The 14711-nt window shown below is 42.4% G+C and overlaps 1 protein-coding gene across 4 annotated transcripts in view; it reads right to left on the minus strand.

Annotated features, from left to right (window-relative positions):
- LOC111148957 (G protein-coupled receptor kinase 4) overlaps nucleotides 1-14416 on the minus strand; it is a 74125-nt gene extending 59709 nt beyond the window's left edge. For 2 of the 4 annotated variants that reach the window (XM_022505797.1, XM_022505796.1), the window contains exons 1-3: nucleotides 14319-14410; nucleotides 3911-4023; nucleotides 168-245 (exon numbers count right to left, since the gene is read on the minus strand). In XM_022505797.1, coding sequence (XP_022361505.1) covers nucleotides 168-245; nucleotides 3911-4023; nucleotides 14319-14370 — 243 coding nt within the window. In that variant the 5' untranslated portion in view covers nucleotides 14371-14410. Of the gene's footprint in view, nucleotides 1-167; nucleotides 246-3910; nucleotides 4024-14318 lie in introns of those variants that run through there. The other 2 variants (XM_022505799.1, XM_022505798.1) reach the window with 2 other exon arrangements.
- Between the last annotated feature and the right edge of the window lie 295 nt (nucleotides 14417-14711).

A 14711-nucleotide genomic window follows, 5' to 3' on the forward strand; every position in this document is an offset into this window, starting at 1 on the left:
GTTAATTTCCTCACCAACTCAAAAGAAAATGCATAAGAGGATTATTTATAAGAAATAAAGATTTTAACATACTTGTTATATCTTATCCAACTAAGTAAGAAAGGCAATGTACTCTAATTATTTAAGCAAGCATTAACAAATCTTTGCATCTAAGGAAGAAAACACACCCCGGCATCGAAGAACATGTGTAGAATTTGCAGTCCACAGCTTCTGCGGTCCTCGTCGGCGGCCACTTCGTATTCTGCCTGACGGTAGAGATGAGAACAAAGGTAAATAGTAGTGGAGCTTCTTCACTGACTTCACAGGGTTTCAGATTCTCTGAAATGCGGAATTGGCTGGGTGCCCTAAGAACCACAGAGTAGCTCTAACTGATCTGATACTGACCAAGTGTCTGCAGCTCTTCTTTGGGAAACTAATGGCAAGGAAGGGAAAAGACCATTAAGAGTGAACAGTGCAGTAAAGCAACACATTCCACAGTGCTCTATGGCATATTACACTTTTAGCCCTTAAATGTGGCCAAACAGAACCAAATAAACACCTTGCATTGCTCTAGGCAACAGCATTTTAGAGATGTCCAAGAGGCACGTGGCAGACCTGAGTACAGAGCTCCCAGAGAAGTCAGAGCTGGCAATGCCAAAGCAGGAGACGTCCCTGTGCAGGCGTCAGGCAGGGGATTGTAAGAGACGCTGCTACCACGCAGGCCAGAAGCCAAAGGAAGGGTCAAGGCAGAACTTGATCAATATCTAAACCTCTACAAGAGAACAAGCAAGGAAGAAACTGCAAAGAAAGAAGAGAGAAAGCCTGAGCAGAGATCATAAAAGCCTGGCTAAGAGAATTTCAAGCAGAGACTGCTCCACAATGTCAACAGACTTGGAGACTCAGGCACAAGGAGGCCTCAGGGAAGCCACTGGATCCTGCAGCTCGGGGCTGAGAAGAACAGCAAAGCTAACAGTCAGATGGGCTTGGAGAGATTAGTGAGGAAACCAAGACCGAAGGAAGTTCATGTACTGAACACAGAAAGCCCTTGTGGGCAGGAGTCGTACCTCGTACTTGATTCTGCCTCCTCCACGGGCCCAGCCTGGGAGCCACGGCTGTCAGGCCGTGACCCAGTCAGAGCCAGCTTCTTGTTCTGTGTTCAAGGGCACTGTACTGACCTTGACTAGTAACTAAACCCCGCTGACTTAGAGAACCTTCCAGCTCACGTTCTGGACGCTGGATGGCATGCAATCAACAGAAAAGAAAGCACTGGGATTTTGTGAGGGTCTTTTCACATGCCAACGTGTTAGAAACAATGTCCAGGTGTTCAAATACTCATCTAGTCATTGCTGGGCTCATACTTGTAGGTGTGATTAAAGTCTTTACCAGGTGACTTTAAGTAAAGGAGATTATTTTAGAGAATCTGGGTGGGCCTGATTCAATCAGTTGAAAGGCATTATAACCAGAGCTAAGGCTTCCTGAAGGAATGCTGCCTGAGGAAAGCAGCTTCACTCCATTTTGGGAGGATTCCCTCCTGTCCTATAGATTTAAGACTCTCCTAGCCAGACCTCACAGTCCTGTAAGCCAATTCCTTGCAATAAACCTCTTAATAGGGGCACCTGGGTGGCTCAGTCACTAGGCATCTTCCTTCAGCTCAGGTCATGATCTCGGGGTCCTGGGATTGAGACCCATGTGGGGCTCTCTGCTCAGCAGGCAGCCTGCTTCTCCCTCTCCCATTCCCACAACTTGTGTTCTGTCAAATAAATAAATAAAAACTTAAAAAAAAAACTTAATAAATCTCTCCTATTGGTTGTTTCTCTCACTGAACACTAATTGCCAAAGATGCCATTAATTCAGTTAACAAACACTAAGTGGTAAAGAGCGAACAATCACACTGGGTGCCATGAGGGAACTAGGCAAGATAGCAAGATGCCATCTCTTCACTGCCGAAGCTCCAAGAACCCGCAGTCACCTACCACAAGGACAGTCCAAGCAGCACGAACTGTACAAGTGGCATAACGAGGCATTCTTCACTAACTCACACAGCTGCCATCAAAAACAACACAAAACCGAACAGAACCTGTCATTGCAGTCAACTGGTGGTCACCTAACCATTAATAGGTCTCATGTCACTATCAGGAGATCCAAACCATGGGGCGTCTGGGTGGCTCAGTGGGTTAAAGCCTCTGCCTTTGGCTCGGGACGTGGTCCATGGATCCTGGGATCAAGCCCTGCATCAGGCTCTCTGCTCGGCGGGAGGCCTGCTTCCTCCTCTCTCTCTCTCTGCCTGCCTCTCCACCTACTTGAGATCTCTGTCTGTCAAATAAATAAATAAAATCTTAAAAAAAAAAAAAAGAAGATCCAAACCTGAAGGAACTTTAACAATACAGTTTAGCCATTTTGAAATATAGAGCTGGAGGTCCCTAAATTCTTAAAACATAGCAGCTTGGCAAATAGAACTCAATACACTAGGACATATCTACATTCTACTGGAACTGACAAGGCCTGTCCCACTACACCAGAGTTCTAGCTTAAATTAAAAACAACAACAACAAAAAAAAACAAAAAATGAAAAAAACCTCCTTTCAAAGCTTTGTCTTATTCTAGTAAAGACACCAGGAAGGAAAGGGCTGGGGAGCTGCATGGAGGATAGGCAAGACCCTCAAATGTCCTTCTGAAAGAATACAGGCATACCTCGTTTTATTGCGCTTTGCTTTGTTACTCTTTACAGACAATGCACTTCTTTACAAATCGAAGGTCTGTAACAATGCTCTGGCCAACAAGTCTATTGGTGCCATTTTTCCAAGAGCATTTGTTTATGTCCTGTCTCTGTGTCATAATTTGTAAATTCTCCCAATATTTTAGACCTTTTCATTATTATTATATTCACCTTGGTGATCTGTGATCAGTGATTTTTTATGTTCCTTTTAACTGTTTTGGAGCTACCTGAGCCGCACTCATATAAGGCAGTAAATTTAATAAATATTATGTGTGTTCTGACTGCTCCGCTGACCAGCCCTCCCCCTCTCTTTCCCTCTCCTCAGGCCTCCCCATTCACCAACACACAATATCGCAATTAGGCCAGTTAATAACCCTATGATGGCCTCTAAGGGTGCCTGGGTGGCTCAGTCAGTTCTGCCTTCGGCTCAGGTTGTGATCCCAGGGTCCTGGGATGGAGTCCCACAGGCTCCCTGCTCAGGGGAGTCTCCTTCTTCCTCTGCCCCTCCCCCCCTCATGCTCATGCCCTCTCTCTCATATATTAAAAAAAAAAAAAAAAAAAAAAAACTATACTGTGTTCAAGTGAAAGAAAGTCAATCAATGTTGCAAACTTCCATCTTGTTTTATTTTAAGAAACTGCCACAGACACTCCAACCTTCAGCAACCCCTACCCTGACCAGCCAGCAGCCATCAACATCCAGGCAGGACCCTCCACCAGAAAAAGAGATGATGCCTTGCTGAAAGGTTGAAGCATGGTTAGCATTTTCTAGCAACAGAGTGTTTTTTCAGATTAATGTTATTGTACAGTTAATAGACTATAGTATAGTGTAGACATAACTTTTATATGCAATAGGAAACAAAAAATTCATTTGACATGCTTCATTGCGATATTCGCTTCATTGCCGTGGTCTGGACATAGACCCGCAATATCTGAGTGTGCCTGCACTGACCACAGGACGGAAGGCAGACCATCTGCTTCCAGACTCCAGCTGACCTCAGTTAACTGAAAGCACAGAAAGCAAAAACCGCAGATATGGAGATGTATCATATAAGGACTTCCATACCGAGGTAACATGACACCAAAAAACCAGTTTTTCTACTCTTACTGTCATTGCCAAGGTCTACTGAACTTAGAGAGACCTAATTTTTCAGATCTAGTATGTTAATTTTCACAAGCACAAGAATGGGTAGTTCAACACAGAGCTAAATTGCTTACCACTGCATCCAGGAATTCAATGCATCCCTTTAGATCTTGCTGTATATCACAGAATTGCCTGAAGAGAAGTCTTCCTATTGGTTGCTTGTCACAAAGACTGCTATAATCCTTTTCTAGGTGAGGAAAGGAGATAAGAAATAAACCAATATGATCATTACAATTCAGAAAGTTTTTTCTGAACTGCTGTTTTCACCTGATAAAAAAAAAGTCAAAAATAGTATTTGTGGGGTTTTTTTTGAAACTACTCATTTGTTTACTAATGTAGACTGGGTCATCATGAATGTTTATAAAATCTGGACAGAGCCAAAGGAGCTGGAAGAATTGATAAAGAGGGGCACCTGTGTGGCTCAGTGGGTTAAAGCCTCTGCCTTCGGCTCAGGTCATGATCCCAGGGTCCTGGGATTGAGCCCTGCATCAGGCTCTCTGCTCAGCCGGGAGCCTACTTCCTCCTCTCTCTCTCTGCCTGCCTCTCCACCTACTTGTGATCTCTCTCCGTCAAATAAATAAATAAAATCTTAAAAAAAAAAAAAAAGAATTGATAAAGAAAGGTGTGTGACGCGTAATTGGAAATATCCCTGCTGCTCTCCAAAAGGAATTACACAGGGGAGCAGTACTCCTGGGGAACTGAGCAGTCAAGGTCACAGCAGAGAGACGGGCAGAGAAGAGATCTGGCTCCATCCTCCCATAGGTCTGTTCCCACCCCACAGTGTGTTTGGCCCAAACTGCAGGTATGTGAAATACACCACAAGAATGTACTTAAGTACATTTTTAGAAACTCTTTTCAATTTTGCTACATTTTTACCAGTTACAAACATTACATATGCTTAATTATTTTAAAACAGCTCTTGGGATTTTTTTTTTCTTTTCAGTGGGGCAATATGTTATAAACCTTAACCTTACCACACACACTCAAAATAGGTTTATTTAAACAGCAAGAAAAACAGTTTTTCTTTTAGCAGTATTGAAGTACTCCTATAGTGGCTGTTAAGCTTAAGAATTAAATAAAAATTAATGAAAAGTAAGGAAGCCATAACAAATTCCTCAATTAAAGGGTTTAACCATGCCAAGTCGTTCTAAGACTCTAAATAATCCTACTTTAGGTGGCTGAGACTCCAAATGAAAAAGTATAGGCAAGGAGAGAAATACTTTGGTTGCCAGTGCACAATTGCTTGTTTCAACAAACAACAGTTTTGCAAAATATCTACCACCCACTTTGCCCAATTTTACTAGCACATTTTATTTTAGGGATACTATATTTAAAAAAAAAAGACATAGGCAGTGAAAAATTTACATTTTTATAATACTGAGAGTTTTTAACACTTTCCTCCCAAATTCAAGGGTTCGGGAATGTTCCTAGTTTCCAGCTAAGGATTGCAAATGGAGCATACAGGTCTGCCTAGTTTTTCTCCTGGATTCCTAAGAATATGACCAAAAATTCAAACAAAAACCAAAGCCACAACAAAAAGAACGAAACCCAACATGGAAAACGAACACAGAGTATCCACAGGAGTCCAAAATTTGTGGATAATCTGAAAGAAAGCTGCTCCGTTGGATTTGTTGAAGAACCCTCAGTTTAAACCCTACAGACAGTCGGGACTTCCTAAAGGAACCCCGCCCACACGCCCCCAGCCCGGCTTGGAGCCCCGCCCACTCGCTAGAGCTGGGAGGAGCGGAGGGGGGGCCCGGGGGCGGGGCCGGGGGCTTGGGGAGCTGTCCCAGTCCTGATCAGAATGACTGGCTAGGCGCCCAAGATTTAGAGGCCCCACGAAACGCTACACATAACCACTGACAGCCGACCCACATCCAGGGGCAGCCCCGTGATACTCCCAACAGTAAGGAGAAACGAGGAAACCTCTGAGAAAGAGTTAAATGTTAGCTATTAGACCTAAAGCATCAGCGACACTGTACTAACACAGCCAGAAACTAGTACACCAATGTTTTCAAAGTACAGGGATCAAGGGAGGTGGAAATATTCTGTAACACAATTCAATATTCTGTAATTATCAAACAAGAAGTCAAAAAAGGGACATTTTCCAAAATTTAAGAACTCAAAACTTTACCTTCCATTCACCCTATTTAAAAAAAGAATTACAAAAAAATTACTTATGGAGTTTTAATAATAAAACAAGAGAAACTAAAAAAAAATAGAAACCAAAAATGACAAACAGTGGGTATGATACAGAAGAAGCAAGGAAATATAGAAAAATAAATAACCCTATCAAAATATTGGGAATACTATCCTTGGCAAAGTGTGAGCAGTGCAGAATAGTTGCCTTTTATTGGCTCCAACAACACTTGCTCGTTTCCAGATCACATATAATTATGGAATGATATGGAATATAATTATAATATATGCTACTGTACCATATTTTAATTCTTTTTTTTTTTTTAAGATTTTATTTATTTGACAGAGATCACAAGCAGGCAGAGAGGCAGGCAGAAAGAGGAGGGGGGAAGCAGGCTCACTGCTGAGCAGAGAGCCCGATGCGGGGCTCGATCCCAGGACCCTGAGATCATGACCTGAGCTGAAGGCAGAGGCTTCAACCCACTGAGCCACCCAGGCGCCCCCCATATTTTAATTCTTAAAATAGTCTGTGAACCAAGAGATATGGAAGGTAAGCGATTGACCCAACAAGTATGGCTGAAAAAGGGAACTCGGGGAAGCAAAATATAGAGGCAAATTAAGCTTTACAAAACAGCAGAAAAAGAAAAAAAAGACTGAGATTGTATATTCCACAAGCCTTGATATCATACCAAGACTTCCCTCTACCCTAGAAGGAACAGAGATGAGCATAACAGTTAGTGGTGACAATTCTTCACGTGTGTCAGGTACTATTTTGAGTCCTTTCTATATATCATTTCATGGACTCTTCACAAAAGTAAGTTTAGCATCTTAAGGAAAGCAGAGACCTTTTGGGAAGTGCTTACTCCTGAGAGCTACCTAGGTCCCAGGGCAGTGGAGGCGAAGTGGGGCAATGGGACCAACCATCAGTAAGAGGAGCCAGACAGGAACAAAGGCAGCAGAGTGGGAAGAGAGAAGCCAATTCTCTGGTAACAAAAGAATTTCAGAAGGCAACTCATTCAACTTCTGTCAAGTCTCCCCCTTAACAGTGAGGACATGACGACAGAACCACAGGAGCCCTACTCTCAAGGAACCCATCCTTTACTGAGGGGACAATGAGGAAGCTGATGGGGTAAACAGGTAGAAGGCAGTACCCTTCATGGAGATGAGAACCTGTGAGCAGAACAGTCCCAGACTCTGGTTCATATAGTGGGCACCAAGATCTGTATGGTGTAGGCAGCACTGGGGAAATCGAGATCATTCGCTGGTAGAGAAACAGGAAGAGAGGCCAGTTGCGCCCCGTGAGCAGAGGTAGGGGCTGCAAAGCAGGTGGCCAAAGTTACATCAATGGGGTGGGAGACCTCTTTGAGATTTCTCAACCTGGGTTGAGGAATTGCTCCACAGCCCAGGAGATCTGGGGAAGGACGCCACAGCAGGAGTCAGGAGGGAACAGCCTGGCCAGGGAGAAAACAGTGTACTCCAAATTAACCTGGCTAATTTGGCAAACCAAATGTCCGAAGTTTAAGTTTATTTGGGGTATGTGGAGTGGGGGTAGCTGTGGGTATATTTTAGTTTGTTTTGCATTTTATATTTATATCATCCTCAGATACTAAAAAAATATTTGCTTATTAGAGATGGATTCCATTCAAGCTTTTCCAGATTTATTTCTTGATCACCCTTAATTTCATCCAGAACTCTTAATGGCTAAATCTGAATCCTTACTTTAAAGGAAGCTACAAGTCTTAATTTAGGTGCAAGCAGGAAGAATGTAAGGTTATTTGTGCATTTTAAGTCTATATCCTAAAGCTCAGATACTATGTAAATTTCTGTCATAACTGTAAAATCTCTTGAGTAAATGATCACATGATGTAAGCCACATTTTCTGAAAGAGCTTTAAAAACAGAAACACAGGTTAAGAGCCCCTTAGGTTTTTCCAGAAGGAAGCAAGGCAAAATCAAAGAGCATGAGGAGGTCTGAGACAAGACCAGGTCACATGGCACATACCTCACATTCCTCTGGAAAATGAGACCGCTGCCCACAGCGCCAGATCAGTGAAGGAAATGAAGGGCCTCAGCACACCACCTGGCTGAGAAGGCCCAATCAATAGGAGTTTGACCTTAAGGACAAGATGGTCCTGTGGTGTGATGGGAAGACAACGGGGACATTCAGACTGGACACAGCACTGATACAGGCACCTCACAAGAAAACCTCTCATGTTACCCAGTCCGGTTTTTTTAGATTGGCTCAGGTACAAGAACAAAAATGGTGCATGGTTCAAAAACACCTTAATTCCAAAATCTTCCACTTATATTTGGGTGGTGGGAATATAAGTGATAATTTACTCAGTAAAGTCCTTTAATTATTTCAAAATATTTCATGACACATACAATCTTCCCCATCCTATAGCAACTTCAAATTTTCACACTGATGACATTAACAGAATCTTAGAGCAATGACAGCAACATCACGGAACCTATACGAAGTCATATAATCAGGGAATTTTTAAAATGTTTCTCTAAATCAGTCTTTAAAAATCTGACATTTAGGGGCAACTAGGTGGCCCAGTGGGTTAAGTCTCTGCCTTCGGCTCAGGTCAGGATCTCAGGGTCCTGGGATGGAGCCCCACATCGGGCTCTCTGCTCAGCAGGGAGCCTGCTTCCCTCTCTCTCTTCCTGCTTCTCTGCCTTCTTGTGATCTCTCTCTCTGTCAAATAAATAAATAAAATTAAAAAAATAAAAATCTGACATTTAAATAATCACAAAAACTTCAAAGCTCTTGCTTTTTTACCTTATCTGCCTCACAATTCTATTAATGATTTCACTTTTCCACGCATTAGATTTCTTATATTACTAAAATTAAATACTATAAACCAGAGATATGTGTCACAAAATACATCTCAGGGGCACCTGGGTGGCTCAGTGGGTTAAGCCTCTGCCTTCAGCTCAGGTCATGATCTCAGGGTCCTGGGATCGAGCCCCACATCAGGCTCTCTGCTCAGTGGGGAGCCTGCTTCCCCCCTCTCTCTCTGCCTGCCTCTCTGCCTCCTTGTGATCTCTCTCTCTGTCAAATGAATAAATAAAATCTTTTATAAAAAAAAAATACATCTCAGAAGCAGCAGACAGCCTCCTTCTGTCTTCCCATTAGAGGCCCTGGTCCTGCAGGAACCAGAAGACCCAGCTTCTTCTTTTGACTCCTCAGAGACTACACAGTGAACCATCTACTGTTCCAGCCATGAGTGAGCAGAATGGAGGGAGAGAGAGAGAGGCACCGCCCCACAGGAAATTCGGGCCACGGGGAGGCCGGAGCCCTGCCACAGTTGACAGGGAGAAGGAGCACAGAAGCCGTCTGGGCCTGGAATGCACAGTGCACCAGAGTCCAAGTCCACTCCTGAGAGGCACTCTCCTGATGGGCCAAGTTGGAAGGGGAACCAGCTAGTCAAGAGACTGCTGTTTCTAAATGCACCAAATTCCAAGACAAGAATGAGCCATTTACCAGAAGCTTTCTCTCTTGTTTTAAAAGTGATTCTCCTTTAGAAAGGACACTGACTCAAAGTTTTATAGCTCATGGATTTTCCAGCATCCACAAATTCAGGACAATCAGAGGATAAAATTCAGAAAATCCCCAAATATGCTTACTACCACACTAGATCAAATGTACATGTAAACTAGTAAAATAAAGATCTGCTTACGAAGTAGAGGGTAGCTGAGTAGGCACGTTCGTTCATTAGGGGGAAGTCTGCTTGTACATCTGCCTGACACAACTCCAGCTGAGGTCACCAATTTATTCATTCCTTCATTCATTCATTTAACAAAACTGTGGCTGAGCATTAGAGATAGAAACAAAGACCCTGACCTTGGGGGCAAAACCAGCGGCTGCTCAACCTTTCTGCTGCATACCCACCTGCCTGGATCCATCCTAGTCTGCCGGTCTCTTGACCCCTCCACTTCCAGAATGCATACAGACCCATCCGCCTGCTCCTCCTTGGTGTGCTTCGCCTGAGCCACACGGGGATGCGAGGGCTCTTTCCCCGTCCTCTAGTCTCTAGGAAGAGCTTATCCACTCCCAGTCATGTGATGCCGAGACACCAGGGGACACGGATATCTCCCAGATTGCACCTATAGCCCAGACTCCTCTGATCTCTAAACATGAATGCACAGATTGCATCCAACACAGCCCCTCACCCTGTGAACCTGATTTCGGTGGGTGATCAGACCTGGAAGTCATCCTTAGGACCCCGTCCTTCCTACTTCCACATAAATCAACCAGATCCCACTTCTTAGAGATCTCTCATAGTCATCAGGCTCCATGGCCTCCAGCTGACACTAAGCTTCCATCACTCCCGCCAGCAGTAGCAACAATGGCTCCTTTGGCCTTCCCGCTCCCCTCTCCGCACTCTAAATCAGTCCTCACAGGGCGCGTGGGTGGCTCAGTGGGTTAAAGCCTCTGCCTTCGGCTCAGGTCATGATCCCAGGATCCTGGGATCGAGCCCCACATCGGGCTCTCTGCTCCACAGGGAGCCTGCTTCCTCCTCTCTCTCTCTCTGCCTGCCTCTCTGCCTGCTTGTGATCTCTGTCTGTCAAATAAATAAATAAAATCTTTAAAAAAAAATAAAAAATAAAAATAAAAAAATAAATCAGTCCTCACACTGAAACCCCAGATGCCCTTCAAAAACGTGCATCCACTTACATCATCCCTCTGATGGAAATCTGACAGGCTGACTTTCAACTAAGACAAATGCCCTTACCAGGCCCACAAGCCCTGCCTCCCTCCCTTCCTCTCACACAGTGCCACTGTCCTTCTTTGTTTCCACTCCAGGAAGACGGGCCTTTTTCATGTCCCTGGAAATTGTCATGATCTGTCCCACTTTGGGATCCTGTACTTACCCAAAAGTCTGTACCTTTTCCTTCAAAGGGCTTACTGCAGTTCGTAATGAAGTTTATTCCTGCAATTCTTTATTTTATAACTATCTCTGACAAGAGAGCAAAGGTCACATCTGTTTCTTAGCCATTGTATTGGTAGGGCCATACCCAGTGCTAGGTACATGGAAGCAAATAAACGATGACATTTAAAACTTAACTGAGGGTGCTGTACACCTTAAACTTACACAACGTTATATGTAAATTACATATCTCAATGAAAATAAACTAATTTTAAAAAGAGCATGAACTGGGGGAAAAAGTTAACTAATGGGACATTTAATATAATTTACTTCATTCTATGCACTAAAACTTACCCCCAAAGAATCAGAAACATACTGAGGTAATTAATATGCAAATAGACATGAAAATGTTTCTATAACCCTATGTATACGTTCAATAGCATAAATAGTCCCAAAGTAAATTTTATATCTTAACTACAATGCAAATGTCAAATAATGGAAGCAACCTCCATTCTAATCACTTGGTGCTATATGCAGAAAATACTATTAAGGGGCGCCTGGGTGGCTCAGTGGGTTAAAGCCTCTGCTTTCGGCTCAGGTCATGATCCCAGGGTCCTGGGATCGAGCCCCGCATCGGGCTCACCGCTCAGCAGGGAGCCTGCTTCCTCCTCTCTCTCTGCCTGCCTCTCTGCCTACTTGTGATCTCTGTCAAATAAATAAATAAATAAATAAATAAATAAATAAAATCTTAAAAAAAATACTATTAACACTATGGATCAAATATCAGTTGGCTCAAAGAAGCGCAGCCAATAATGAATAAAAAAGGTGTTTGACATCATTGGTCATAAGTGAAATGCCAATCACACTCACTAGGATGGCTATAATGAAAATAAGTGTTGGCAAGGATGTGGAGAAACTGGAACTCTCATATATTTCTGGTGGGAATGTAAAATATGCAGCTGCTTTGGAAAACAACTTGCCAGTTCCTCAAAAAGTAAAGCCTAGAGTTACCATCGGTAGCAGGCTGAATAATGGCCCTCCCAATGTACCAGGTCCTAATCCCTATAAATATGACCTCACTTTTAAAAAAGAGCCTTTGTTGGGGCACATAGGTGGTTCAGTGGGTTAAGCCTCTGCCTGTGGCTCAGGTCATGATCTCAGGGTCCTGGGATTGAGCCCCACATCATCGGGCTCTCTGCTCTTGGGGAGCCTGCTTCTCCCTCTCTCTCTCTCTCTGCCTACTTGTGATCTCTCTGTCAAATAAATAAATAAATAAATAAAATAAAAAAGAGCCTTTGCAAATATGATGAAATCAAGAATCTCGAGATGGCAGACTTACCTGGATTACTTGGGTAGGCCCTAGATACAAACACATGTTTCCTCACAAGTGTCTACAAATAAACCCTCACCTTTACAGTCAGGGGATTTTTTATAAAGGCATGAAGAGAGCTCAATGGTGAAAAAACAGTCATTTCAATGAACGGTTCTGGAACTGGATATCCAATGCAAGAGAATGAAACTGAATCCCTACCTCACGCCATATACAAAAATTAACTCCACCTGGATCAAACATCTAAATGTGAGAGATAAAACTATAAAACTCTTAGAAGAAAATATAGGTGTAAATCTTTGTGACTTTGGATTAACTAGTGGTTTTTTAGATATGACACCAAAAGCACAGCAAAAAAAAGGAAAAAATAGATCAATTGGACTTCATCAAAATAAAGACTTGTGTTCCTAAAAGAAATCATCAAGAAAGTAAAAGAAAACACAGAATGGGAGAAAATATTTGAAAAGCAACTGTCTGATAAGAGTATAGTAACTAGAATATATAAAGAACATTTACATTTCAACAAAGACAAGGCAAACAATCCAATTAAAAAATGGGCAAAGGTGGTGCCTAGACGTCTTAATCAGTTAAGCTAGCATCTGACTCTTGATCTCAGGGTCATGAGTTCAAGCCCCACATTGGGCTCCACACTAGGCACAGAGCCTACTTTAAAAAATGGATAAGGGTTTGAACAGGTATTTCTCCAAAGAAGATATACAAATGGCCAATAAATACATGAAAAGATATTCAGTATCATTAGTCATTGGGAAACACAGATCAAAACACAATGAGATATGAGTGCCTGGCTGGCTCAGTCGGAGGATCAAATGACTCTTGATCTCGGGGCTGTGAGTTCAGGCCCCATACAGGGTGTAAAGATTACCTAAATAAATAAAACTAAAAAAATTAATTAAAGAGGGGTGCCTGGGTGGCTCAATGGGTTAAAGCCTCTGCCTTCAGCTCAGGTTGTGATCCCAGGGTCCTGGGATCGAGCCCCGTATCGGGCTCACTGCTCAGCGAGGAGCCTGCTTCCTCCTCTTTCTCTGCCTGCTTCTCTGCCTACTTGTGATCTCTGTCTGTCAAATAAATAAATAAAATCTTTTTAAAAAATTAATTAAAGAAAAAAAGAAAAGAAAAACCCACAATGGGAAACCACTTCACACCCACTCAGATTGCTATAATAAAAACAAAATGGAAAATAAAAGTCATGTCCTCAGAGAGAACATGAAGAAACTGGAACCCTCATATAGTGTTTGTGGGAACATAAAATGGTATAGCCACATTGGGAAACAGTCTAGCAGTGCCTTACAAAGTTAACATAGAATTATCATATTATCCAGCAATTCCAATCCTGGGTATATACACAAAAGAAATGAAAGCAGGGACTCAAACATTTGTGCCATGTTCCTCGCAGCATTATTCACAATAGCCAAATGGTAGAAACAACCCATTTGACAGATGAATGGATACACAAAGTGTAGTACATATATACAATATCCAAATCAATGCCACTGAACTTTGTATTTGAAAATGGTTAAAATGAGGCACAGCCTGGGTGGCACAGTTGGTCAAGCAACTGACTCTTGGTTTCAGCTCAGGCCATGATCTCAGGATCATGAGATCAAGCCCCACGTGGGCTCCAGGCTCTTCAGGGAGTCTGCTTATCTCCCTCTCCCTTTGACCCTCCCCAACACATGTGCACACTCTCATTCTCTCTCTCTCTCATAAATAAAATCTTTTAGAAATGGTTAAAATGGTAATTTTTATGTATACCCTACCACAAAGAAAACACGTGTATAGGAATGTTTCTAGCAGCATTATTCATAATAGACAAAAAAATTTAAACAGCTCATCGATCTACTGACAAATGGATAAATAAGTGATATATGCATATGGTGAAATGTTATTTGCCAAGAAAAAAAGGAATTAAGGACTGATTCAAACTACAGCATGGATGAAACTAGAAAATTGTATGTTTATTTCTAGATGATTAGTGAGGTCAAGGGCAGAGGAACATTTACTATATTACTCTTTTGTTCCATACAGAACAATGAGTACATATTACTTCTTAAAAGAATAACATCTAACAAATGGTACAATGCCAGACACGATCTCCAGGCTGGCACTGCTTACTCACCAATGAAATGTCTAAGCTTGCTGCACTGGCTGACAGGGGGCAGCTTCAGCATTTCCCTCCATTTTTTACTACGACCACTTTTTTTGCCATATCCTCCTGAATTTGGGGAAAAAAGAGTATTTTTTTTAATGATCAGAAATATCCAACTATAACAACTATTTCCACTAATGTATTCCGTTTGAGGAGTTTGGTCCCTATGGTGGTGAAAATACAAGCTTGTAATAATTTGTCTTACTTAGAAGGCAGCTTGACAAGTATAAAAATCCCCAGCGAAAAAGTCACTGGCTTTATCATTTACAAACCATGTGACCCTGACCTTCTATAACTGACTCTGCGGAGCCTAAGCTTCCAAATTTGTGAGTTGGACCTAACACAATATATCACACATGGTTG

The sequence above is a fragment of the Enhydra lutris genome, unplaced genomic scaffold (assembly GCF_002288905.1).
Source record: "Enhydra lutris kenyoni isolate GAN:26980312 unplaced genomic scaffold, ASM228890v2 scaffoldscaffold21, whole genome shotgun sequence".
Taxonomy (NCBI): Eukaryota; Metazoa; Chordata; class Mammalia; order Carnivora; family Mustelidae; genus Enhydra; species Enhydra lutris.